This window comes from Rissa tridactyla, chromosome 9 (assembly GCF_028500815.1).
Source record: "Rissa tridactyla isolate bRisTri1 chromosome 9, bRisTri1.patW.cur.20221130, whole genome shotgun sequence".
NCBI classification, from domain to species: Eukaryota; Metazoa; Chordata; class Aves; order Charadriiformes; family Laridae; genus Rissa; species Rissa tridactyla.
This window is the reverse complement of record NC_071474.1, coordinates 37,479,582-37,504,540: the sequence shown is the minus strand read 5'-3', so window position 1 is coordinate 37,504,540 and position 24,959 is coordinate 37,479,582. Positions and strand designations below refer to the sequence as shown.

At 36.6% G+C, this 24,959-nt stretch overlaps 1 protein-coding gene across 8 annotated transcripts in view; it reads right to left on the bottom strand.

Moving 5' to 3' along the window:
* TENM1 (teneurin transmembrane protein 1) overlaps positions 1-24,959 on the bottom strand; it is a 942,055-nt gene that overhangs the window by 240,224 nt on the left and 676,872 nt on the right. For all 8 annotated transcript variants that reach the window (XM_054214857.1, XM_054214863.1, XM_054214865.1 and 5 more), the window contains one exon: positions 16,023-16,301. In XM_054214857.1, the coding sequence (XP_054070832.1) occupies positions 16,023-16,239 (217 nt within the window). In that variant the 5' untranslated portion in view covers positions 16,240-16,301. The remainder of the gene's footprint in view (positions 1-16,022; positions 16,302-24,959) is intronic.

Sequence of the window (24,959 nt, the reverse complement as noted above, 5' to 3'; positions counted from 1 at the left end):
ATTGTCTCATTTCCCTACCAGCTGCTTCACCATTTCCTGAGCTGCACCGTCTCGTACTGTGTCTGATATTAGACACAGCAGTGACAGAGCCAATGGGAAATAAACAGCACAGCTCATCAGGGACATTGGCAAAGGATGCACCCAGCACATCCAGAAGTGGTTATGAGTGAAAATACCCCACAACATTTGTTTGTAGGAGCTTAAATCACTTCTCTTTGAAAACAGAAATATCATCTGTGACTCAGCTCTAATCAGACAGAGCTCTTACAAACCAGTCCAATTCTTACTTCAGTAAACATGAAGAACTGAGCGCTGAATTAGGAGCAGACATTTTTTAATGATAGAGCTCCCAGTGAAGGGGGAAGGAGGGAAGGAAGGGCCTGGACTCAGTGGGTCTGAACACGAGAATGACTCAAAACCAAGAAGGATGAAACAGTGAGCCACCGTTTAGCAATGAAGAAAGTGAACACAGGACAAAGAACCATTTTCGCCAGGCTGATAAAATGTACTTATCTGAACTGTCTTGTCAACACCACACATATTCAGAAGAGTATGTACATCCCTCATTGCTGTCCCCTTTCCACATCTCCCTGGTTTACTTCAATTCAAAAGGAGTAATGTATAAAAAGCAGAGAATGAGTGGATGGACACCAAGACAGAAAACAAATATTGAATGAGAAGCAGCCTGTTGATGCACTATTACTGAAAAGCCTAAAAGATACTGGCTGGAAAATTTCACAAGTCAGTATTCTCCTGTTTAATACAGTTGTCTTCTTGCTTAAACTAGTTTGATGAAAATATAACAGGCAGATTTGTTAAGCATGTTTTGAGGCTAATTTTTACAAAATGATGATACTAACACTGTAACATTGTGTTGAATGTTGCCAAAGACAAGTCAGTAAATACCTCACTTGCAAAGAATCTGCTACTGAACTCTAACTGCTTCAGACACTGACTGATCTCTTAGGCGGCTATTGCAGCTTTTTATTTAGCACTTTTATTCATTTTAATAATAACAGTTACACAAAAGGAAGAAAATAGCCTTTATGTTCCTTTTCTCTCTCCTTTAATGACTTATCAGCCATTAAAAAATATTTTATGCATACCATTCTTCTAAAAAGATCATAAAATTAAACTGAAATATAGGTACTTGCTAGCAACATTATTCCAACTCAATTGACAGTCTAGATAAATCCATTACCATAGCCAATGTAAGGACTGATACTTCTTTTAGTAACTACAATCCTTGAGAAAAACTTGAAAAAACAGAAGTGTAATGTCTGAACATTCAATCAATCACAATAGAGATCTAAATTGGAGTACCAAGTTTCAGCAAAGAAGCACCTTGTTTATGTCCACTGTGCTGTTACCTCACATTCGTGTGTGGGATTTAAGGTAGCACATGGAAAGATGAGTGGCAGGTGCCTCTCTTTTTTTCCTAAACCACCAAGCATCGTATAAAGGAAGAGTTTTCTAACTCTCATCATGCCCATTTGACCCAAATCTGATACCACAGGTGATGGAGTATTATTAAAACATGAGGAACCATAAGCTTCATGCTGCCAAGGCAGTGACAGAAATGATCGGTGGTGTGAGAAGTTTGGTTTATTTGAGTGAAGCTGTTCAGGGATGATGATAATTATCTGTGAAATGAATATTCATCACATGGGTGAATTCAAGACTGAATAATGCTTCACTAGAGAGCGGGAATAATGTTAGGGAGAAGCTGGCCAAAGCAGACACGGCTCACTTTGTACTGAGGTCTAGCGCAGCTGTATGACACACAGATGGGTGCCAGCAATTCATGAACTGGAGAAACAGCCAGCAGTAGGCAGACCTATCCCCTATGTTAGTTTCTAAATACAAAGCTGAAAATTAGCTAAATAGCTTTTATATCCCTGAAGGTATGCCCAGCCCTGCTCCAATAAGTAGATTACTGCAATATTTCTACAAGAAATAAACAGCACTGAGGTATCCGACACCACATTTCCTTTTCTCCACAGCTCCAAAATCTTTTCCTGTCAAAGAACATCTTGCTTGCTTAGAGTAATGAAAATTTTCAGAGGCAACCATTTCAAAAGGTACAGTCTGTCTCTGCCAATTTCTTTGCTAGCAGCACGAGTCTCCGGGTAGCTGAAGTGAACATCTGGCAACTGACCCAAAAGCATGATGGCCACCACAGTGGGACTGAAATAGGAGAGTTTAACTTTACTTATGAGCTTTTCTTTTTGTCAGACTGGGGGGAAAAAAGCCCAACAAACAACTAAAAGAAAATGTTTGCGTGCCAGAAGTTCTCAAATGTTTTTTAAAAAAGCAATGTAGAAAGCTGACTGGACTATTTTGAAGGACCTTTCCTTTCACGACCAAAACTGAGCTGATCAGCTACATGGGGTAACAAAGACTTAAGAACACAGAGAGGAGTCCAACAGGACAATGAAGGAAAAAGGAAACACTACCTGTTATCTTCTGTCTCCAAACCAGCACACAGTGAAACTACAACAACCCTTAACTGCAAACCAGCAGTATTTAAGTGCGTAACAGTAACTGAAAGCATCCTGCAGTGAAGGCAGTGGTAAACGTACACACGATGTACCACCACCTGTATGACTGCTCCAGAGTCATAGGGAAGGCAGGTGTGCTCCAGCCCACTGACTGGAGCTACCACTGACCTCCTGTCCCTGTGCCATCTCTGGGAAGCAAGCCAAACTTTAATCCTGGATAGTACCATTAAAGTAGTAAAAGTGTGGGGAGGAGCCAAGAGATACCTTAAAAACATGCATCAATGAGATCTTCAGAAGCCTGATCCAGCAGCTAGGACATAAAGATAGACAAATAATTCAGTAAATTGGGTTTTTTTTAATTGTCTGAAAGAAGATTAATTTTGCAAGCATAGAATAAAAGCAAACTATTAACATCTTTCTCCCCAAACACCTAAACTCTATAGATCAATGGCCAACAATTAATTGCAAACATTAAGTAATCACTACTACAATATCAGCTTAAACTCACGTCACACCTATAAGCATAATTCTTACTGATACCAGGAAGAACTGTATCCCTAGAATCAAGAGTTTGATTAATCCTTTGAGAATCTGTATGTAAACCAAACCAACCAAATAAATCCTACAAATATTTCCTGTCCAAGCCCACTAATTATACCCTTCTGACAAAACACTACTCAAGGTTATGTATTGACACGTGCTACAATATGTAATTTGTAACTTACTTTTTTGTTGTTAAAGACAGAAAGATTATTTTCTGATTTACAGTAGTATGATTAGTGAAGTCAAAGGACTGATTGCATACAGAATTAGTATTAAAAACAGACCTGTGTTTTTCATATTTTTATCCATAAGCAGAAATGTAAAATTAATTTTCTCCTGTATCTTCATAGAAAAATTCTACAGAAAAGAAACAGTCTTAATCCAAAGACCAACGCAAAATACAAAACTGCAAGTCAGATAGTTTCTCTTAAGACTAAATAACTCAAACCCATAAAAACGAATGCATTAATTAAGGAATTTAATCATTGTGAAATTAATTTTTAAGAAGACTAATAAAAGCACCAAAATATCTTAGAAAATTTCTCAAGCTAAGTTTAAATGTTGAGGAAGCAACAAATACTATTAAGCAGCGTATCAAAATACAGTCGTGCCATAACGCATTCCTGAATAAAAATGCCTAAATTAGTACAGTCAGTTTTAACTTTACCCACAGAAGTAGTGTAATACTGAAAGTTTTGCCTGTGCTAAGTAGTTAAGTGAAGGGAGTTAGTCCTTTGCTGCAGATACAAGATGAGTGTGTTCTGACATTAAACTAGTTGAGCTCAATAAGATCATGCAAGCAGATACTCCAGAAAATTTATTACTCTTTTGCTCATTTTACTTTTTTCACTAGAACTCACTAAATATTACTGACTATAGAACTGACTCAAGAAAAGTTGGATCCACAGGGAGAGAAAAAAAAAAATACATTTTTAGGAACGATACACTTTATGTGATTGCAGTCACAATAGGAGGAGTGCTGTCAATGCAGATAGGTACTGTGTGTTCATCATTATTTTTACAATAGGTAACAGACAAGATGGTCATCCAAGATATGCTCACATGAATGAAGACTTATCCAGTAAGAACAGGCAAATGCTTTCCTTTTTTCCTTTCTCAATTGAAATACAAGGATTTTTACATACCATACTGTTCTCTTCATTAATTCTGTATTTCCTTCCAGAGAGCCAAGGATAAATGAATTTAGTAATCTGTCCCCAAGAACACAATTAGAAAAGGAACCACAGCAAGAGGAAATTATTAGCACCTTTTCCAAGCAGCACAGGGGAATACCTTCTGCGGGCAACTATTAGACAACTTTTCTAATATTTATCTATTTAAACTCTTAGTAACTGACTCCAACTGCAAAGAAAAACCCCCAGTTGGTCCAAAGTTAGCATGCAGGTGCACAAACTTCTGCTTGCTGCATTTCCTTTAATACTCTGTGTCTCTGTATCTACAATGAAACGTCAGAAAAAAAATCTGGCTGTTTTTCTGGACTAACCAGGGTAGGGTGCAACACTGCATCTTGAAGTAATGCAGGCAGAACTTGTATTGTACTATGTCAATGCTACACACATTCCCTTCCGTACTTATACACACATTTGTAGCAACAGATATGAAAGCTCCCACAGAAATAACAAAAGGAAAACATAATGGAGAAATTTTAAAATTAATTCCTGCCTCCAGCTGAACAGAATAACTAATTTTATGTAGGGCAATATATGATCCTTTGATTTCTACTAAAAATTATTAAGTAACAATCCATTTCTTTAATTTCATTACTAAGAAGGATTAAAAGTATGTCCCAAAATTACATTATGGAAGACAACATAATCAGTGTCCTGATATGATTAAAAAAAAAAAAAATTAGAAAGCTTTACTGTCTTGATTACAGCAGCATAAGAAGTTACAGAATTGGTTTTCTTCAATAGATGGTAAAATAGAGAGATCAAGCTAGCAGACATACGTAATTTCATGCAAATGTTTGAAAAGAAGCAAAAAGTTTGATATGTTCAAACTGAATTGAGCACAAATGTTTTAACGGTATTTGAAGCTGCTCTTTGATCAGAATTTACAAATTTTTCTACCTAAGAAAAGTGCATGAATGTTTCACAGGCCACAAAAAAACATCTGAAAAAAGAAAACTATCTTTTCTGAACTAGTGTTAATTGTGTTTCTAGTTATCATGAATGCTTACTTTTATTATTTACCTTTCTTGAACAGTATTTAAGCAAATCATGCAAGCCTCTTGCGTGATGCCAGAAGTACAAAATTCTACAGTTAATCAGTGAAAGTACAACTGAGCTTCCGTTTTTAAGACTTAGAAAAAAATTATGACTAATAAATTGAATGAATTATGAAATTAACATACCCATAAATGATCACTATGTTATCTGCATTTCCATTTCTATAACTTTTATACGTAACAAAAACCTACTTCTAGGATGTGTTTTATTACATTACGCTGTTATGAAAATCCTATGTGAATAATCTTCGCTCTGTAATTTAAAATGAAGAGGAACTAGAGTTTTTATGCACTTTAAAACACCGACATTCATCATATTAAAATATTTAGAAGCAAGGGAGTCTTAAGGATTTCTGGGAAATATTTTGCTGCTTACATTGTTGTCCATCAGAACTGTACACCTGTACCAGGAAGCCAAAAGTCATCAATATTGGAGAACTGTTAGAAAGCTTAAACAAAATCCTTTGATAAATCACGTAGTTTAAGCACGTTGGGCCATTTATCCCTTAATTTAGGTCACTTTTAGATCAATGCATCTTCATTTGTTTGAATGGAAGTAATCTTAAATTATGTATGAATTACTGAGAAAGAGTGCAGCAAATCCAGTGAATAAAGAATTCTCCATTCAGTGAGAGAACTAAAATTTAAATAAATTTTAAAAAATAATAAAAATAAAAGTAGATTAACCTCAGTTAGCCTGCCTAAAATAAATTTTATTAACAGAAGTTTTACAGAACAGTTCATGAAACTCAAATGAATTTCTCTCAATGTTTAAGATTACACTAATTTTTCCTTCTGTGGTAGCCTCCTAAGAGCAAACACTACCTGCTTTTGTAAGCGCGAGGATTTATTACACTTCGCCCATTCTAGCCGGCCACTTCTATTGCCTTGCTGCTTGTCAAAAAGGAAGCAGGAGCAAGTTCACATGGTCCCATCACACACACGCTTTGTGATGGTGAGAAACGCTATCTGCAGAAAAGTGGAATAACCTTGAGCATCTCTAGGTTTTAAAGTTGATTCACTCTTCTTTATTATTTGTTTTCTATTATTTTAATTCCAGGAAAGGTGCCTTACTCGTAAAGTTATGGAAACAATGTCTGAGTCATGAAATACTGCACCTCCTATTTAGTTTCTTTGCAAGAAAAGGTCTACATAGTTCACACTACAATTGTGTGTTAGGAACGTGCTAACAACACAGAGGACCAGATTCTTCTCCACTCCCAGGTAAGCAGCAAGGCCGGTTTTGGCACTTCAGTCTCAAAGACAGACTCGTCCCGCTTCCAGAGGCCATGGGCACCACAACCTGATGCTGCTTCTCTTTAGCTAATAACGGCGTCCTCTACAGCTCTCTATTGTCTGGGAAGCATGGTAACAGTCCTGGCTCACAGGATTGGGTTTTTCTTGGCAGTCCAAAAATCATGGGTGAAGCTAAGCACTTTATATTGATTAACTCAGTGACAACACTGAATCTAGCTTTTCAGATACTGCCATTTTCAGTTATCAGAAAAAGAGACTAGGATTTCTGTTATATCCTATTTCTGAGCCCAAAATTTAAGGCAGTCCAGTTGCTTACGTTCTTTTTTTTTTTTTTACAGAAGCAGTTATGAGTTCCAGTACGTTAATACTGAATAAAGCATAGTTAATCTTTCAAAAACTTTACAAAACGTAACATTTATATCTCATTAGTCACTGTGCTAATGTTATCATTTGAATTCGCTGCCTTCATAATCTCTTGGTGATTTTCACAGCAATTGTTTATATTTTGATATGTGACTTTTCTAGGTCCTCAGACTATTTTTCCTGAGGTTACAGCTGGAAGTGACTATATCAACTGTACTCAGTATCCACAGTTTTGTTATAGAACTGGTGCTTGGGGGGTGGTGGTGAAAGAATCGATCTGCTGGTGTTAAACATTACCTTATTCCTTCCATGCTGTTTTTTCCATCTGAGCTAAAGATACTTCATCCACTTGCAAAGCATTCCTAATGAGTGACAGTCAGCAGGAAACTGATTTTTGAGCAGCTTCCAATAAAACCGAATCTTTGAAAGCAGAACCCGAGATTTTAAATCACATTCACAATTTGTTTCACATAAATATCTACAGAAATAAGTTCAGAAGTATTGGAGACTCATTCTCAAAAGAAAAACTAATTCAAGCTCTAAATGAGTTCGGATACGCCCACCCTGCTGTTTATCCAGATAGGCAGCAACGCCATCAACTCACTGAGCTACTTCTTGACAGTTCTTTAGTTTGAGAGGTATAAAAATCTTCTGACAGATACATAATTGAGAAACCCTGGGAAGAAACGTTATTTTGTTTCAGCATCTGCTCTATAAATGAAGACAAGCAAACCAGATTTCTAGTTCCAGAAAATAAGACAGCTCTTCTTTGTTTCAAAAAGAGTGCCATATAAGACACAGCAAGACTATGTATATTAAAATGTCTTGTAGGACAAGTGCAGAGCACTTCACTTGTTCCCCTGGTCTGTAATACTCTCTTTGTCACTCTGCCTTAATGTTTGTTCATATCTTGGTTTTAACTTACAACAAATCTTCTTGGGCACTTTTATGTGTTAGAGGAAAAAGCTCTATTAATATAGCAAGAATATTTTACAGATACAATTTCAGGCTTTGACAAACAGAATTCCAAAACATATTAACTCAAAAGTTTAAGCCCTGCTGTAGATATTTCATTAGTATTGGGCACAGATTACTGTAAGGATTGCTACGTCTTGGTTTCTGTTACACTGGCTGGGTTACTCTCCCCTTCTGATTTTTACTGCTATGATTTCTGGCATTTTACACCATGGAAAATTGGTGATTCAAAGAGAGTGGAAATTGGGATTGTCGATTGTATTTGTACACTGACAAATGGATTGTTAAGCTTGTGTAACATTTGGAGAACGCTTTTTTTATTCCTTAGAGGAGATTTGTTAGCAGGGGATTGGAAATGCACTGTGATCTTTCTCTAGTTTATTTCCTTTCCCAGCAGTTGGTTTGGGTTTGTTTTTTTTTTTTCCCTCACTTTTCCCCTCTCTCAGATATTCACTTTTTAAATCAAAAGAATTACTTATGAGAATGAAACCATTTTTTGATCATACAAGGCATTTTTTTTCACTGAGATGATGGCAGATATTATAAGACTGGAAGCAGCATTACAGGAATGGTGACAGCAGGTTACAAGCTTTTGTGAGTGTTGTGATCCAGGGAGGGGGCACCCGCTTCAGCCTCGTGGGAAAAGAGTCTCTTTGCACATTCAGTTTGCTCATGTATTTTTGATTTTATGAGGGGAAGGAAAAGCATTCCCTCCCTGAGACTTTAAACAAAGCCACAAACATACAGTTTCCTCACCCCAGTTATTCCAAGGAGAGAAATTTCCAATTACTTGGGAAATCAAGAAAGAATATCCAGAGGGGGTCTGAATCTAAGTGCAGCTTTTCCTTCCCTTAGAGTTTGCAGATAGTCCCCACGTGGAGGAGAAGGCTGCAGTCAAGGAAGCCACAGGGAACTGCTCATCGCACTGTTTTTCTCTGGGAGACAGTAACATCACCGTGATTAGAACACAACTAGCCAAACAAAGCACTGCACAGCCCACCAGGAATCCCTCTTTCTGCAAGGGAATACGGGAGGAGACAATGCACTAAAGCTTTAGGAGCACGAAGTCTTTTACTCTGTCTTCTATGTAATTTTTTTGGACAACAGGAAGCTCATAAACACTCAGACCAGATGGTGTAAGATACAGCAGCAGGAGATGGAGCTTATTAGCTGCTGCTTCCTTCCGCTAGTATACAGCCCAGAAATCTGAAGGACCTTTAAATCACCCTCTACCGAAAGCTGAGTCCCTTTCATGAGACAGCACGAGGGAACTATTGCAGGCCCTTACTTAGACATCGCTTCTGCACTATGCTTCAAGTCTCTGCTCTAAAGTATGCAGGTACAAAACCTGAAATTAAGTTTTCAGAATATTTTCTAGAATGAGCAAAATACTGTTGTAGACAACATTAAAAGTCTAAATTTTCAATGTCTGGCATTTGCAAACAATTGAACACAGATTCTAATAATACAAAATACCTCAACAGTTTTGATAGAAGCCCTATCCAGTAATAGCGTGTTACTAGAAATCTTGTATGTTATTTTGGTATTTTCTTCCTTAAATTACAGAATTTCAGGCAAAATGCTTGCAAAAAAAATATATTGGTTTTCTTTGTAATTAGCCTGTTCCTACCCTCCTCTTCCAGAACTCAGGAATACACAGTTCCACAACTCCTCAATACACAGCTCTAAACAAATTATGCAGCTTAAAGGTAAAAAAAAATCCCATCCTTCATTAACCCGCAAATCTCATCATAAAGAAAACACTGGGAACAAGAGAAGTAAATATCTACCCCAGCTGAAGAGTTCAAAACTACCACATTTCTAAAAGCCTGCATAGCAATAGTTCTTTTGACAGGGACTTTTTCTTTTCATTTTTCCTTGCCCTTTTAAAAACTATTCATCTCCCCTCCACCTGCAAATGTAAAAAATGCATTTTACCGTGTCCCGTTTACATGTCAATAAATAGACATTATAATAGTCTTTATTTTGACAGTCTTTATCACATGAATGCTACTGGCAAAGGCTCCAAAATACATAACTAGCAGGTAGAGCTATATTGAACTGTTCTACCCCTATTCCATCGACCGCCAGGTTAACACTGACAGTACTTCAGCTCTACCTTCTTAATATCAACAAGAGTCTGTGGATGCTCCCTGATAAAATTGCTCCCTTGATTCACTGCTCGTTGTGGAAGTTTAAAAGCACAGTCTCATAAATTCAGTCAGGTAAGTGCTCCAAATCCCTATTAAAACAATGGAAAAATCAGAGCCACTGATTGCCAGTGGAAATTGGTGCTGGCATCAATTTCCCCTGGAGGGCTCACAAGACCACAAACTTGGGGTACGCCAGAGTATTATTCTAGTGTTACACTTAACAGATTAATGGGAAAAGCTATTAAAGATTGGCTTATTTACCTTTACACGTGATTTAAAAATAAAGTAATTCAAACAAAAGCACAGGCTATGTATAGCCCAAATTCAACTCTCCATGGCCCTGGTACAGACACAAAGCAGATCTGCTGCCCTGAATGGATTTACATAATTCTGGAATCAGAGGAGAATAGGGGTATTATGTAAAAAGCTTTTTCTACTTCCCAGATGACAAAAAACCACCATGACATCTTCCTGACAGGACAATTTCCTGCCAGTGCTTGTCAGCATGCCTTATATTTATGTCTACGATGATAAGTATAACTGGTTTTGACTGGTCATAGGATGTTAAGAGTTACATGTATTTAAGTCTTCCTTCCTGGTAAGCTTAAATTTGCCGAACTTTAGAGCATAGCAAAACAGACTGCCTATTTCTGCACCCCACACGTAGTTTTTCCTTTCTAGGGAAAGAAAGTGCTTTTCAGCACTTTCTATTGCCTACACGTCCTCACCATTGCTAGAGCATAACACAGGGCAGAAATGAGAACTGGATGGCAACAGCAGTAAGCTAAAAAAATCCAGGGTGAAACAGAAGTGACCTTAGGCTGAAAAGCACAATGGAGTTCCTTCAAGGAAGATTTTGAACATTTAGCTCAATCTGTTTGCTTATTGCTCCTGAAGATAATTTTATATACCTTCTCTACAAAACGTTTGCTGTGTTACCATCCTGCAGCTTTTGTCCTACAAAAACATTTTCCTTACTTCTTGGGCTAAATGCAGAAAAGGTCAATTCTTTGTGAAGCACTCTAAAACGTCATTTCCTAGAATACCAGTAATGCTGATTTTTCCACACAGATTTACCAGAAAATATTTGCTGTTGGATCCTCCTGCTAGGAATAACTCCAGTTTGCGTTGCCCATAATGCAGTTCAATATATTTATCTTGCCAGGAAACACGCTTTGTCTAACAAGAAAATTACTGCCGTATGCTCATATTGTTAATGATCAATAAACTTTATCATGCCAATGACTCAATCCCAGATGCTCATCCTATCAGGAATTCATTCCTCTAAACTAGCATTTTCTACAAATCTATAATTAACCTAAAAGCCAGAAAGCTTTTTTTGTACTGCCAGTACTTGTAGAGTTCAGCTCCTTTCATATTTTCTTTGGTGGAAACAGAGAAAACTGTAGAGGAAAACAGTTCTAAGGATGTAAACATGTCACAATAAGCTAGAAGTGCAATCTCTGTATGGTACAACTACGAGAACTTTTTTCCTCGCAGCCAGGTCCGTCAGGGAGTTTCCTACCAAGAACAACATTTCTGACGACTTCTGCCAATTCTACCCCATCTCTTTCAAGTACAAAATATTGTGTTTACCAATTCTTCCAAGAATTAGTTTACCGTGTTTGCCAATATCCCCAAACTATATAATACTAGGTCTGCCAGGAATTTACTTTGTAAGATCTTCTTGCCAGCTTGAGATATTGCACATTTACATATCTTCAGATAAACATGAATTCGAACATTCCAGTGACTAAGAGAATGCATTTTAAGATGTACACATTATGCAATTAGCACTGACTCTTCAGGAGTCAATGACACTTTGTCAGGAGAGTTTTATATCTGCTCACATTGGGCTGTTAGGCCAGTAAAACCTAGCTCAGCTTGGAACAGTCTGTGGTGTTATTTAGTAAATCTGGAATTGCAAATAACTACAAGTTTCTGATGCGGATAACTCCAGAGACACAATTTATCTTGCACTGGACTCTTCATGAGGGACATCAGTACCAGATGACTAGAATAACTTAAGAATAACACCTAGAAATCACTGCTTAATCAGTAGATTAATTCTGTCCTGTTTGGGTTTTTTGAGTTGTTTTTTTTTTCCTCTCATATTCCTATCTATAAGACATGTGAAACCAACCAATAAATCACACCTCTTCGAAGAGTAAGGACTACAAAAATATTGAAGAGATTAAGTATTCTATATTTGGGTATTGTTTTCAATCTTTTAAATAAATTTTTTTGTAATTCGCAAGATGACCTGGCCTTTCAAACAAAATTGACACAAAAAATGTTTCATGAAATAGTAACAGTTCAATTTTGTAGCATATATTTGAGAACTCTGAAAATGTTTCGAGTTCATGCCGTGTAGAGTTCTGCTTTATACAGATTGTCCATATACGCAAACACTTAAATACCCACGTGTAACGATTTTACATCATCTCAGATTTCAATTGAAACTTTTCATAGAAAGAAACTGCCGAGATGTATCAGTATTTGGAGCAATAATTTGAGCAATAAATCACATTTTTACTCTGAAGCTATTTACTAAATACAGACGACTACCCAGTCTAATTTATATAACCTACCATGCTTAAGTAGCCAATACAAATTCCATAAAGTTTCCATAAACATCTAAATTGATGATTCTTTTCACAAAACTAACTAGATCAGTAGAGACGCCCCTACGCTTGTTCCTATTATAACTTCTCTATATTACTCTTTTTATTCTGCAACAATTTTCTTCTCACATTCCATCATTAGAGCTTGTTTGACTGCAATCTCACCCTTCATCATTATCACTTCATTCACGACTGTTACTATGTGTCTGTTTTCTCATCTATTCTCACACCTTTCATGGATGAAGTTCATGGATTTAATCCTCACTGTGCAAGCCATTAATGCATCACGTTAAGTACAGGGTACTATTTCAGCTGTAACTAGTAGCTAGAGAAGAATATTATGTCACTACCTGGGGACAGAACTATGGATGTCCTTTTAATATACAGAATTTTTTTATGAAATAGTCTTAAGCAGCAGCATGGTACAACGCTCTCCTTGCGGAAAAATCCACTTTGAAAAGGGGTGCTGCGGGGGATTTGAGTTTGGGGTTTTTTTATTTGTTTTGGTTTGGATTGTGGGTTTTTTGTTGTTTTGGTTTTTTACATTCCGAAGACATACCAAACATGAGAAAAACTTCGTTAAAGACTCTGATGAGGAATTTTGGAAAAGAATGGATTTAAAACAAATTCCATCTACTGTTTTATGGATTCATGCCAGTTTCAGAGTCCAAAACTGAACCTGATTTTTTTTCTGGTATTGACTGAGCAACTACCAAGAATTACCAAGAGCTCTTCGGCTCCCAGGCCCCATACTGTGAAATCTGGTGTCCTTTTGGAAATAACACACTAGAACTGTAAGCAAATCAAACTCTGCTTGAAGTCTGAAATTTTACACTCAGCTTTACAAACTGTTTTGCTCTTGTTTGAATTTTGAGCTCAATCAGTTTTATATCTCAAATCTGTGTTTCTTGCCAGGCCAAACATTTAGGCTCAATTTGTGGCACAGGAAAACTGTGTGATTTAAATCACTAGAAAGAGATAGGTATGAATTCCCAGGAAACCAAACAGATATACTCAGCAGTGCAATTACTAACTCAGTTATACCAACTGGAATTTGTCACAGGAGAAAACTATGATTTCTAGTACAACAAGCAAAGTTCAACCCCATCCTTACAAACCTGTACACAAGTGTATGTTTTTAAAAACACTTTTGTGCTCAATAACACAATAAAGCAAGCAGTATACATTAAATAATAATAATATACTGACCTAGACAATTCACGAAAGAATGTGCCTAGAGGTAAACAAGTATTTAAGTGCTGCCCCGCATACTGACAAACTACTGTTGATGCTTACGTGATTTTTTTTTTTTTACAAACATGGGCATATCAAGCCTCATACTGCAGTTTGAAGCAATACAACACTGTATTGCTTCCAAGTGGAAAAATACCAATGCTTATAAAAGAGAAGATCTGCAAATTCATACAGTGTCTTATAAAAATTCATTTGAACGGAAAAATCTTGGGGCATATATTTCCAATAAAATTGTCTTACAACGTGAGCGTACCTGTTGGTCTGCACAAGCAGAGATCTGAATGCTAACAGGTCAATCCTGAATAAGTGAGGTAAATTCTTGCCTGACAACTTTTTGCAAAAACGCACACTAATTTGACCATTTCTCCAAAATTATTAATGTGATTGCTTTCAGAGGCACTGTTATGGAAGAATAACTTCAATACATGACACACAGGCTGGGTTCTTATGCCTACAATAGAGTCACTGCAGCCCTTTTATACGTGTCCAAGCTAGTGATGCTACAGCCAACATGAATACAAAATATCAGCAAAGCGTTGCAAACAGGGAGCTCTTCAGAGGCCTAGGTCAACACAGAGGTTATGCTTTCTTAGCCACAATTATCAGCAATGAAGTTGTTGCTTTAAGTAGATCTACAAGTACATTTACATCAACTCCAGCTATAACAATATAGCCATATCTTAGTTAACTAAATTCTCATAACATGTTCAAGATCGAGTCATTTATAAAGAATCAAACATGTAAGTTGAGTTTTCTATACAATACTTTGTTAAAATCTGTATTCATGACTTTTTCTTTCCCAATATTGCAGTTTTGGAGCTCTTCGGAGGGAATATATGTACATGGACTGAGGCTATCTCTGGCAGCTAGGTATTATCTCTCACATCAATTATAGGTAATTTCAGACAACATCAGTTTTATAAAAGTAACTGATTCAGAATATCTGCAGTAAAAACAAAAAGGCTGTGAGAGCTTTGTAGCACAGCTACTCTAATTTTTGCATTAATTTGCACATCACAGAGCAGACAAATTTTCCAGCTTCCACAAGCCTATTTTTTATTTTCTTGTAAAAAAAGAAAAATATTTTAATATTCAGAAAATTGGGGGAGGCTTTTCTGAGTGAGTGGTGAGGGACTGGGCTGCTTTGTTTGTGGGGTTTTTGTTTTTTGGGTTTATTTTATTTAATAAGTACCAAAATTTTTAGCTGAGAAGTACTATAATGCATCAATTTAACCCCTTCCTTGAAAAGCAGGGTGACTGTCCCTGGAACCCTGTCACTGCTACCTTTAGGGGGACAGGACTCTTGCTGCTTCTGACACGCACCCTGATTTCTAAAAATACTCTCCCTGCCCCACCATCCTGCCCGAATTTGTGACAGAGCTAAAGGCAACAGATAAGCCGCTTGTCTGTATGAAGCGTGTTTACGCAGCATGTGAGTTTGCACGAGCAGCAGTCTATCAGGGATGCTGCAGTAATTTCTGCTCATTTCCTTCCATCGCTTTAGTTTTTAGCTTTTATCTCTAACCAAACAGCAGCATTCCCTAACCTTAGCTCAACCATCATCAGAAGTCCTAGACTTCTGGCCGTACCATGCAAAAGGCTAAACAAGAAACTTAATTGTTGGATTTTTTTCTTACGATACACTAATTGTCTTCCGTTTTAAAATTACTTGGTTATTTATGTGATTAGAAACTTCGTTAAGAGAGTTTTTGCCTTTGAATTCATTCATAGACTTTGTAAGCACATGCAGAGACAATCTCAATGTTGGTTTTATACCAAAATGCACACAACACCTGCAAAGGTAGTAAATAATCAACATTAGTAAGAAGAGTAGCTACTACTAAAGAAATATTTATCTGTAGCTATCATACGATGGTCTCCAGAATACCAGTCAAGCCAGCCTGCTAGAAAGGCAATTTTACTTCAAAAATTTTTTTCCTAAATTTCTGGTATTATGGTATGGTTAAAAATAGGTAAAAAGTGGGTTGTCACTACAAGCCTTTGCAAACAAAATGCTTGCATGCCTGCTGACAACATGATATTGCTTCATAGTAATTAATCATAAGGTAGTAACCATAACAAGTAGATAAAATAAACAATTTACCTTGGGTGGACTGGTCAGTGGTTTTTCTTTTTCTGCTGTGACTGTTATAATTAAGTCTTAGCTCTTGGCTATATTCATTCAGAGTTTCTCTTGAGTCATAAGATTGCCTTTGCTTTCCCCCATCTTCACTTTCATCTGAAGAACTTGTGTAAGTTAGATCCACTTCATGTTTGACCTTTGACAGTGGCTGGTAGGGTTTGCAGTCCATCTGCTCCATCTCTGGTTAAATAGGCTCAAAGTCATGAAAACAAGCAACTGGAACTCCTTAAGGAAATAGCCCTGGGGAAAAAAAACAACAATAATCCGTTTCAGATATCATATATAAATTTAGCTCTCAAAAGCCCAATTTTATTTTTAGTTGATATAAACCAATTAAATTGTATTAATATCACCATAATCCAGGAAAGAATCTGAACATGTCTTACTTTACTGTTTTACTTTTTAAAAATAGAATTAAAATAACAACATCTTGGAGAAAAAAAAAATGGAAACCAAATCTGAAGCACTATCCCATTAGACCAAGCGATAACTGTATGCACAAAATATGTTCCAAAACCTTATATGTGCTATTAAAGCTAACATGGATCAGTTACTATTTCTCTAAAGGAATACATATTCATCTTAAGTGAAATAGCATTTTGAATCTTTTAAAATATGAAGCCTAGAAAACAGAAAGTTCACTCTTTTGAAGTATTTTGCTGTAAACTAAATTACGTTTAATCAAGAATATGAGACTTCATACTTTAAAAAACCACCAGACTTAGTAAGACAAAAATACACCACGCTGTTACTCTATGAGCATATGATGGTTCAGAAATGGACATTTTCCTTTTAGATTGTGTGGACATTCCAAGAGGAAGAAGCTTCTACCCTGCAGTACAACCTCCTTTTTCCTCCTCATCTCCTGCCTAAACTCACACCAACACGGGAGCTATACTGATCCTCAATGAAACCTTCCAAACTGCAGTTTGCAGTTTTGTGTATCATTAAAACGATAATCAAACCCAATATCACTAAAATCAGGTGGGTTTCAGCTGCACACACAACTGGAGCACTTGTCTTGTAACCTTGCCTTCATGAAGCTGTTTCCATCATTAATTTTACGGTAAACTCTGCAATCAAATAACAGGGGTTACAGCACACCTTTTGGAGCAGCATGGTTCAAATAAGTTTGGGTTGTTGTTTGTTTGGGGTTTTTTTTAGATTAACAGATGCTATTAACCTAGAAAAAAAATGTAACAAAAAAGGCATCTGTAAACATTATTGCTAGAAGACCTAAAACACAGAAGTTAAAAGAGATGTTGCTTAATTAAAAAAGCAATTGCTCAGAGCTTCTTAATGATTTTAATGTCCGCAGCAGAGGGAAATAAGTTTAATACCCAGTTTGATATCAGCCCATTTCCCATCTGCAACAAGGGTTTTTAACCCTGCACATTGCCAACTGTGAGCATACAATATGAAACTCCAAAAGCAACAAGAAAAACCACACAAAAGGTAAACATAAAATAAACCACAGAAAGCACTTCTTGTCAGAGGCGACGACTTCAACTTCTGAAATTGTCTGAATTTTTGAGAAACAACTGATGGTAGCTGTCACTGTCTTCCAGCATAGCAAAACCTCACGTCCTGCTTGTGTGTCCTCCCAATGCTTTTGAAAGGACCACCTTCCTGAGCAAGAGTGGAAAACACTGCATATGGCAGGAAGGGGGAACAAGGCTTCTAAAATAGTAACGGAAAAAGAAACTCCAGCTCCACAAAACCCTTGGAGGGATGGCAAGAAGGGGCACAGACTACTACAGTAGAAGTAACATCATGCAGTGTATGTATGTCTTCCCTTCCTCACGTTTCAGGACGCTATCTGGAGAAGACCCTAAAGACACATCTTTGCTTGAATACAAAAATCTCAGGGAGTTTTATCTAATTTTTTAACCCAAGATGGAAGAGCTCTTCAGAAACAAATAAAATAGAGCACCTGGATAAAGAGCTCTAGCATTAAAGAAAAACAAAGAAAAGGCTGTTCACATCTCCGACTCAACAAAGTGGGCTTGGAAGTGCCCAAGTCAATAAAAAACTCTTAAGAGAGAGAGAACTAAAAAGCCTAAGGAGCTGTCTGTCTGCAGAGACCAAGGCAAGCTGACAAGTGTGTCGTGGGGCTTCAGCAATGAACACAAGTTTTTGTGCTCTGGATTGATCGCACCGTATCAAGTTGGTGTTAAGATGCTTCTGTAGACAAGTTACTAATAAGCACTATTTGCTTCTCAAAAGCTATTTGCCTAAATAATTTACTGTTATTTGCCAACATTGCCTATTATTGCCTAAGAAGTCAAGTACTTATTTTATGAGCTGCTTTAATGGTCTGCAACAGAAGAACTCAAAGGTGCTGTGACTTACAAGCACAGGGTTAGCTTAAAAGATTACCTGATGACTCCGTGGAAATGGTTACTGACAGGAAAAAGCTTTCCTATATATCCTGTCTGACAGAACAAATGGAGACAATGCTATAGAAGCCAGAGGAAAATGAGGAGAAATTAAGGGCCTCTACTAAGAAGATGCAGGAGACAAGAAATAAATTTTGGCATGAAGGCAACAAGTGCAAGCAGCCTCAGATGCACATGGTACATCCTGCTTTCAAAAGTGCAAAACAATGAACCCAACAAATTTATCTCATTAGTGGAAAAATTATTAGTATACTTATGCACCTTGACTCACAGAAAAAAAAAAAAACAAAACAAAACACAACAAAACCACAGAAGTTCCTCCTAAAAGACAACCTCACTGCACATCTGTTTTACAGGATGTTTCAATAACTACTTTTCTTTTTTTCCAAACAAGTAACAAAAATTTATCAGGCTGCACAGAGACCTGTAAAACTTAGGCTGTGGAAAACCAACTACTTAACATCTTAACAAAGATTCGTTTTTATTCTTTTAAAATAAGGTTTAATAATCAGTCTTCACTTTTCGTGAGAACAGTTTGTATCAGAAACGTATTTAGTGATGTTAACTAAGGCACCAGACAGAACAAATCATTTAATGTATGCAATTTGTTAGATATTCCAGGTCTTCTCTTTCACAGTTCTTTCATATGTGCCATCTATCTCATGTGTGAGGATGTGTATTTTCTCAAATCTAAATCAATGTAAAAGGTCCATGAAATATCCCCTTAAAAGCTGTAATTTTAGTATTCCTTGTTATTAAATGGCAAGAATGATTAAAAAACACAATCAACTCATGAATACCACAACCTTAGCACCACATTCCCCCAGCTCAGGGACTCTGCTGCTGCCTCCTGCCATTGCCACACATGCCCACATTTCCAGCTGCAGGGATGCAAAGGTCTGGCACGCGTTGTGTGAAGCCACAGCTTGGATTTTCACAGTCCAACACCGTCCACCAAGCCACAAAGCACCAGGCTGCAATACTCGCCGACTTCAGTGCATATTGCACAAGACCAAGAAGACTTAACGTGGATTTTTACACCCTTTATGGCAGAAGGATGCAGACACAGATATACCGCAGACAGATCCCGACTTGCCTACTCATTCATCACCTGAAGGAAGAAAATCTTCAGCTTACCTGGCTATCTCTCCCCTTCCCACCCCAATTTTGCTAACACCGTCTAAAACGCAGTGGCGCTGCTGGCTCACATAAGGGCTGGAGATAGAGCACGAGAGGGTCAATTGTCACAGTAAAACTTCGACTTCCTTTCACACACGGACTAAACTTGTTCTTCCTTTTATTTTTGCTTAGGGCATTAATGTCTCATAAACCCACAGCTACCTGGCCTGATACGAAAGCAGGTGATAAATCATTTGCAAGAACTGGAAAAATACTTCATAAAATTTTTCAACAAAAAATGCTTTTATGAATCAGTAACACACAATAAAAAGCAGATCAAATCTTCAAGCTTTTCTACAGTAAGAGATTCAGTTATATTTAACAAATGATGGTATGTTATGATAACTTGAATTTAAACACTGTCAATCAAATAGACTCATAGAAAAATACTTTAACCTTATTTCATATTTTGCTTGGAAAAAGACAACACAAACAACCCAAAATGCTGGAATAGGGCATGAGTATAAAGAATATTGCCTGGATGTTTACACAGGTTTCTTCAAATAACCGGCCTCCAAGTAACTAAACAAAATACCCAGACGATCAATATCGAGTTGACCTTGTCAGCAAAATGATAAAGTCTCATAAAAGCTTACAGTTCCTGTAAGTGACCTTTGTCTAAGTGTCTTAATGCTCTCCTCACAAAGCACAGCGCTTTTTTCACCTTTCCATCACTGTTCTGTCTTTGAACGGTTTCACAAAATATTTAACAAAAAATATTATGAAAAATATAAATAGTACACATTTATTATACATCTAAATAGATAAATATATGAAATATATATTTAGGCATTTGAATAGCAAGTAATTCTCAACCATACTTTAAAATACATACCATATACAGTTCACAGTTACATTTGTAGGAGGATACACAACTAATCATTTAAATTCACGATGAAACACTTTTGCAAATTCAAAAAGAGTCAAAAAGCTCTGTGAGATGGGAAAACACCACTTTTAAAATAATGGAACTAATATAGATATGTATATAGATTTATAATTTTCACGTCTGTTTTATGCAAATTTCTAAATGCATATTGTACATGTTAATAGAAACTATTTTCACTTTTCACTTGCATCAAACCCCTCTTACATCAACCACCTAACTTTCATGTTCCGCTTAGATCAGAATCCTCCTTGCTCTGAAACACAATAACGTTAGGGTAACTGTGGCTTATGGGAAAGGCTGTGATGAGGCTGTTTACAGTGCACATACTAATCAACAGCTATTTTGTAAGAAAACTCACTGTATACATTTACACCGCCTAGAAGCTCCGTACTTAAATGCAGTGATGCCACAGAAATCAGGTCACTTTAATAGTGTTTCATACAGATTCTTATCAGGCTGCTCTGATAGGGTGCCCATTTCAGGAGCAAATTTTCATATCGATTACCGACCGTCAACCCCATCAACACCAGTGGCATACCCAGTTGGTTACCAGTAAGTCCAGACTTATTTAGAGAGCTCAGGACACAGATGATAATGACTATCATGCAGCTGGACAGGTTCTTCCTGAAGTGCAAAGAGTGAAAACATGATGAACTGTAACCTTTTTTGGCCTCAACTAAGCATTATGTCCAATACTCAGATATATCAAACTACACAGAATTGAAATGTAATTGCAGTTATGATGCTAAAATATAACCAGGCAACAGTCCTTGTTCGCATATATTCAAAACCTAAATTCCGAAGGCAGCCTCCTGTAATTCCGTTTTTCATTCTCAGAGGGCCGTTCAATCAGCTACAAACCCCAGTTCCACGTTTGCTCAATTCTCTTCTGTATTTCTTTTCTTTCAACATATACCCTTATCTGAAAGTTACCATTTGCTTATTACCTTTTCAGACCACTGGTTTCTGAAAATGAACTACTAAGCAGGTATTTCAGCTCTGGATTGCTGAAGGCAATAGTACCTTTATTCTGCAAGTCTTCTCTGAAATACAAAACTGTAAAATATGAAAGGCAAAACAAAACAAACACTCTTGATTTAAACCTTTGAGAAATGCAATACCAAGAAGGGAAAAAAAACACGGTAAAAAAAATTCTGACCTTGTACTTACTTTCAAAACTATATCCTCAAATATTTGTTTAGATATTATAAACAAAGGAAGTTTCTTTTGTCATCCTTAAAGTTCTCTGTTTTACAGAACAGTTATACACAGAGAGAAAGATACCAGCTAAAACATTGAAGCAGCAGTAAAGCAGGAACAAATTATGTTTCTAGATGATGAATGGAATTAGATAGCACTATGAAGAGATATGGAAAGTCTGCTTAAGTTGGCAGTATGGAAGCAGATAATACTTTCCACTGGAAAGAAAAAAAGTCATACTAAAATCAAGAAAGGGTAATTGAAAGCAATCCCTAAAAGACTGACTGAAGAAACTGAGAATTTTTAAAAAACCAAGCAGCACCCGAAACTCACATGAACATTTCTGTGGATCATAAAATATCAACACATCAAAAGATGTGTGAAGATGACAAAATGAAGTATGGATCGCTAGGTACTACGTGCCCAGTATTTCTCTGTGTATGAGCGAGACTGTGAAATATTGAGACATCGCGTTACTCCTGCAAGCGGACTACATAGTCTGCTTACATCTTGAGAAGAATAGATGTACAGATAAAACAATGTGAGAGTACGGGTTTTTACATATCTTTCTAAATCAGATATGTAAATGCAAATGCAGTTTTCACAGACACACGATGGGTTTAACACACTCCTTAGAGGATGTGCTGTTTTAACCTATGGATGGATTACATTTGCCCATACATTTGTATCTGTCATTGTGATAGATGCAAGTGGAATAAGGTTCATTTTCACATTTAATGATCTTAATTTAAAATTAGTCAAAGTCTAATTTAATTCTAGTTAACAAAGTAATTCAAAGTGTTGCCCATTTTATCCAAAGTTTCAGAGAGAAATCACTGCAGAATAAAATTGTGAAGAAAGTCAGGTTGTTGCAGTATTTTGTGACATATGGCAAGACTGAAAGTGAACTGAAAAACATACGTTGTATCAGCTACTCAACTGTGATACAGAATTCTCGGCCAACACGTGCCCTTCACTTTACTTGGAGAATTGCCACTGACTAAAATCCACACAACTCCCTAATGTTTTCTTGTGGAAACCCATCATTTGATGTTAGTGAGCATAAGTAATGGAGGTTCAAGCACAGAAGATCAAACTCTACTGCTGTGGGACAAAGTACGTCCATGATTTCGGGTGACACATTCTGGAGGGGCTGAGAATATCTCCTGAACTCTAAATCTTTCTGAAGAACTATACTTTAGGAAATACAATTCTTGAGTACATTGCAGGATAACTCCTGGTGTGAATTTTTAATTTCAAATAAGGAAAACACTATGAAAAGTATCGCAGCATCTTGAAGCTTCAACTAGGAATCCTGCAGAACAAGAAGTCTGGTCTTAAGTAAAACTAGACAAGTGCTTGATATCTACAGATTTTGTACATGAGAACATTATCTAATGCCTTTGCAACTTAATTCTTAACTGCACGGCAGGGAAAGGGGCAAATATAAGGAAAGAGGCAAAGAAAATTTAGCCTATATCGGACTGTAGGTTGAGAGTACATGACCAATATTCCTGTATGGATCTCAAAAAGCATTTTGTACTTCAGGGAGGATATATGGTCAAAACCGTATTTTCTTAGTAAGACATTATAAAAAGAGAATAGAGCTGAAGAAGGGGATGTTCCCCCTCACCTTCAAGTATGCCTGGAACAACTAAGCTTCCTCCCATTGTACAGGACGTTTCCAATATATATGATTCTTTGTACTAAATATATTCAGATGAAGCATTAAAATGCTTGTCAACGGAAGCTCAGGTTGCTGTCCACCATTATGATTACTGTTTTGGTGTCAAAACCATTAACTTTGCATTGAAAAAACCTAAAATTACAAGACTCCATTTAATAACTGAGTTATTCTAGGAAAATCCAATTTAATCTTGAACCTCTTCTGAACTTGAGGTAAACAATACCACAATGTTTTTATATGTATATGTGTGTGTGTGTATATATACACATATATATGTAAGTGCTATCATTTATCTAACAATATAATACAACAAGGTGGGGTGTACACGTAGTTATGTATATGCAAGTAGGAAAAATGAAATCTTTATTTCATCTAGTAGTAAGCAGGTATTGTCCTTTGGAAGATATGCTGTTTTAAAATACGTCAACATGTAGCAAGTATTGTATTCATTTATATGTGACAAGAAAATTGAATTGTGCTTTGGCTATTTGTTGATAATGCAAATTGTATAGCCATCAAATTGAGATAATTATTGCTATGTCTCTTTTCCAACTGTGTGCTTAATTAAGAAGACCCAGTAAGACCTAATTAGCAGCAATGTAATTTTTAAAATCCAATTTAGTAGCTCAGAGATTACAAAAATGGAAAATAACATGTTCCATTTAGATATTATTAATTTTTTGAGATACCAATTTAAATTTTGTAGCACAATAAGGTTAGCACGTGAGAATAATTTACAACACATCAATACCATGGAACATCTGAAAAACAGTTCAAGTATTAGATTGTCACTGATACTATGATGCCTCAGCAATGGCATTTAAAAAACATTCAGCTGACAATTTTGTCTACGTTTTCACTTTTCCTGTTTCTAATTAGAATAAAGGAAGAAGTCGTCATTAAACAAACTGGACTTATTCACCAGAATATTTATGGACTATCAAAGCATAAGAACAAGTCTAAGTAGCATCACACTTGATGAGACAAAAGCTTTGATCAGTTGACATCACACTGAACAAAGTCACAAAAAGGGAATTTTCTTGGTTGATTTTTTTTTTTTTTTATGGCATTATTCTTAAGATTTCGTTCTCCTGTCTAAGAAAGATACCACTAGATGTTCTGGTAGATCTCAGGGGGGTTTAACAATTTTCTTTTCCACGTGCAAAAACAAAAAAACCCACCTAACAAAAATCTCTGAAATGAAAAGATGACACCAGCTCACCACCTCCCGTTGAATATTGCTAATGACACACGCTACCTTAAATATTATAAAAATCTCTCTAGTATTTGCTAGCTTTGCTGTGGCTTGTTCATATTTAGATTGATAATCTTTTCAGGGTCATTTATTTTTGCTACATAACAACTTCTAGGATTTCTAGAAGCAGCACTGATTCAGCAACATGTTTGTTTCCAGTACAGGCTCAAAATGTTGGTGTACTTACAGTAGGCATATGATCTATAGATCAATGTCTTGCAAGTATACAGATATTCAAACAAGTTACCAGGGCAGTGCGTAAGAACTTTTATGAAGCCACCATTATTCA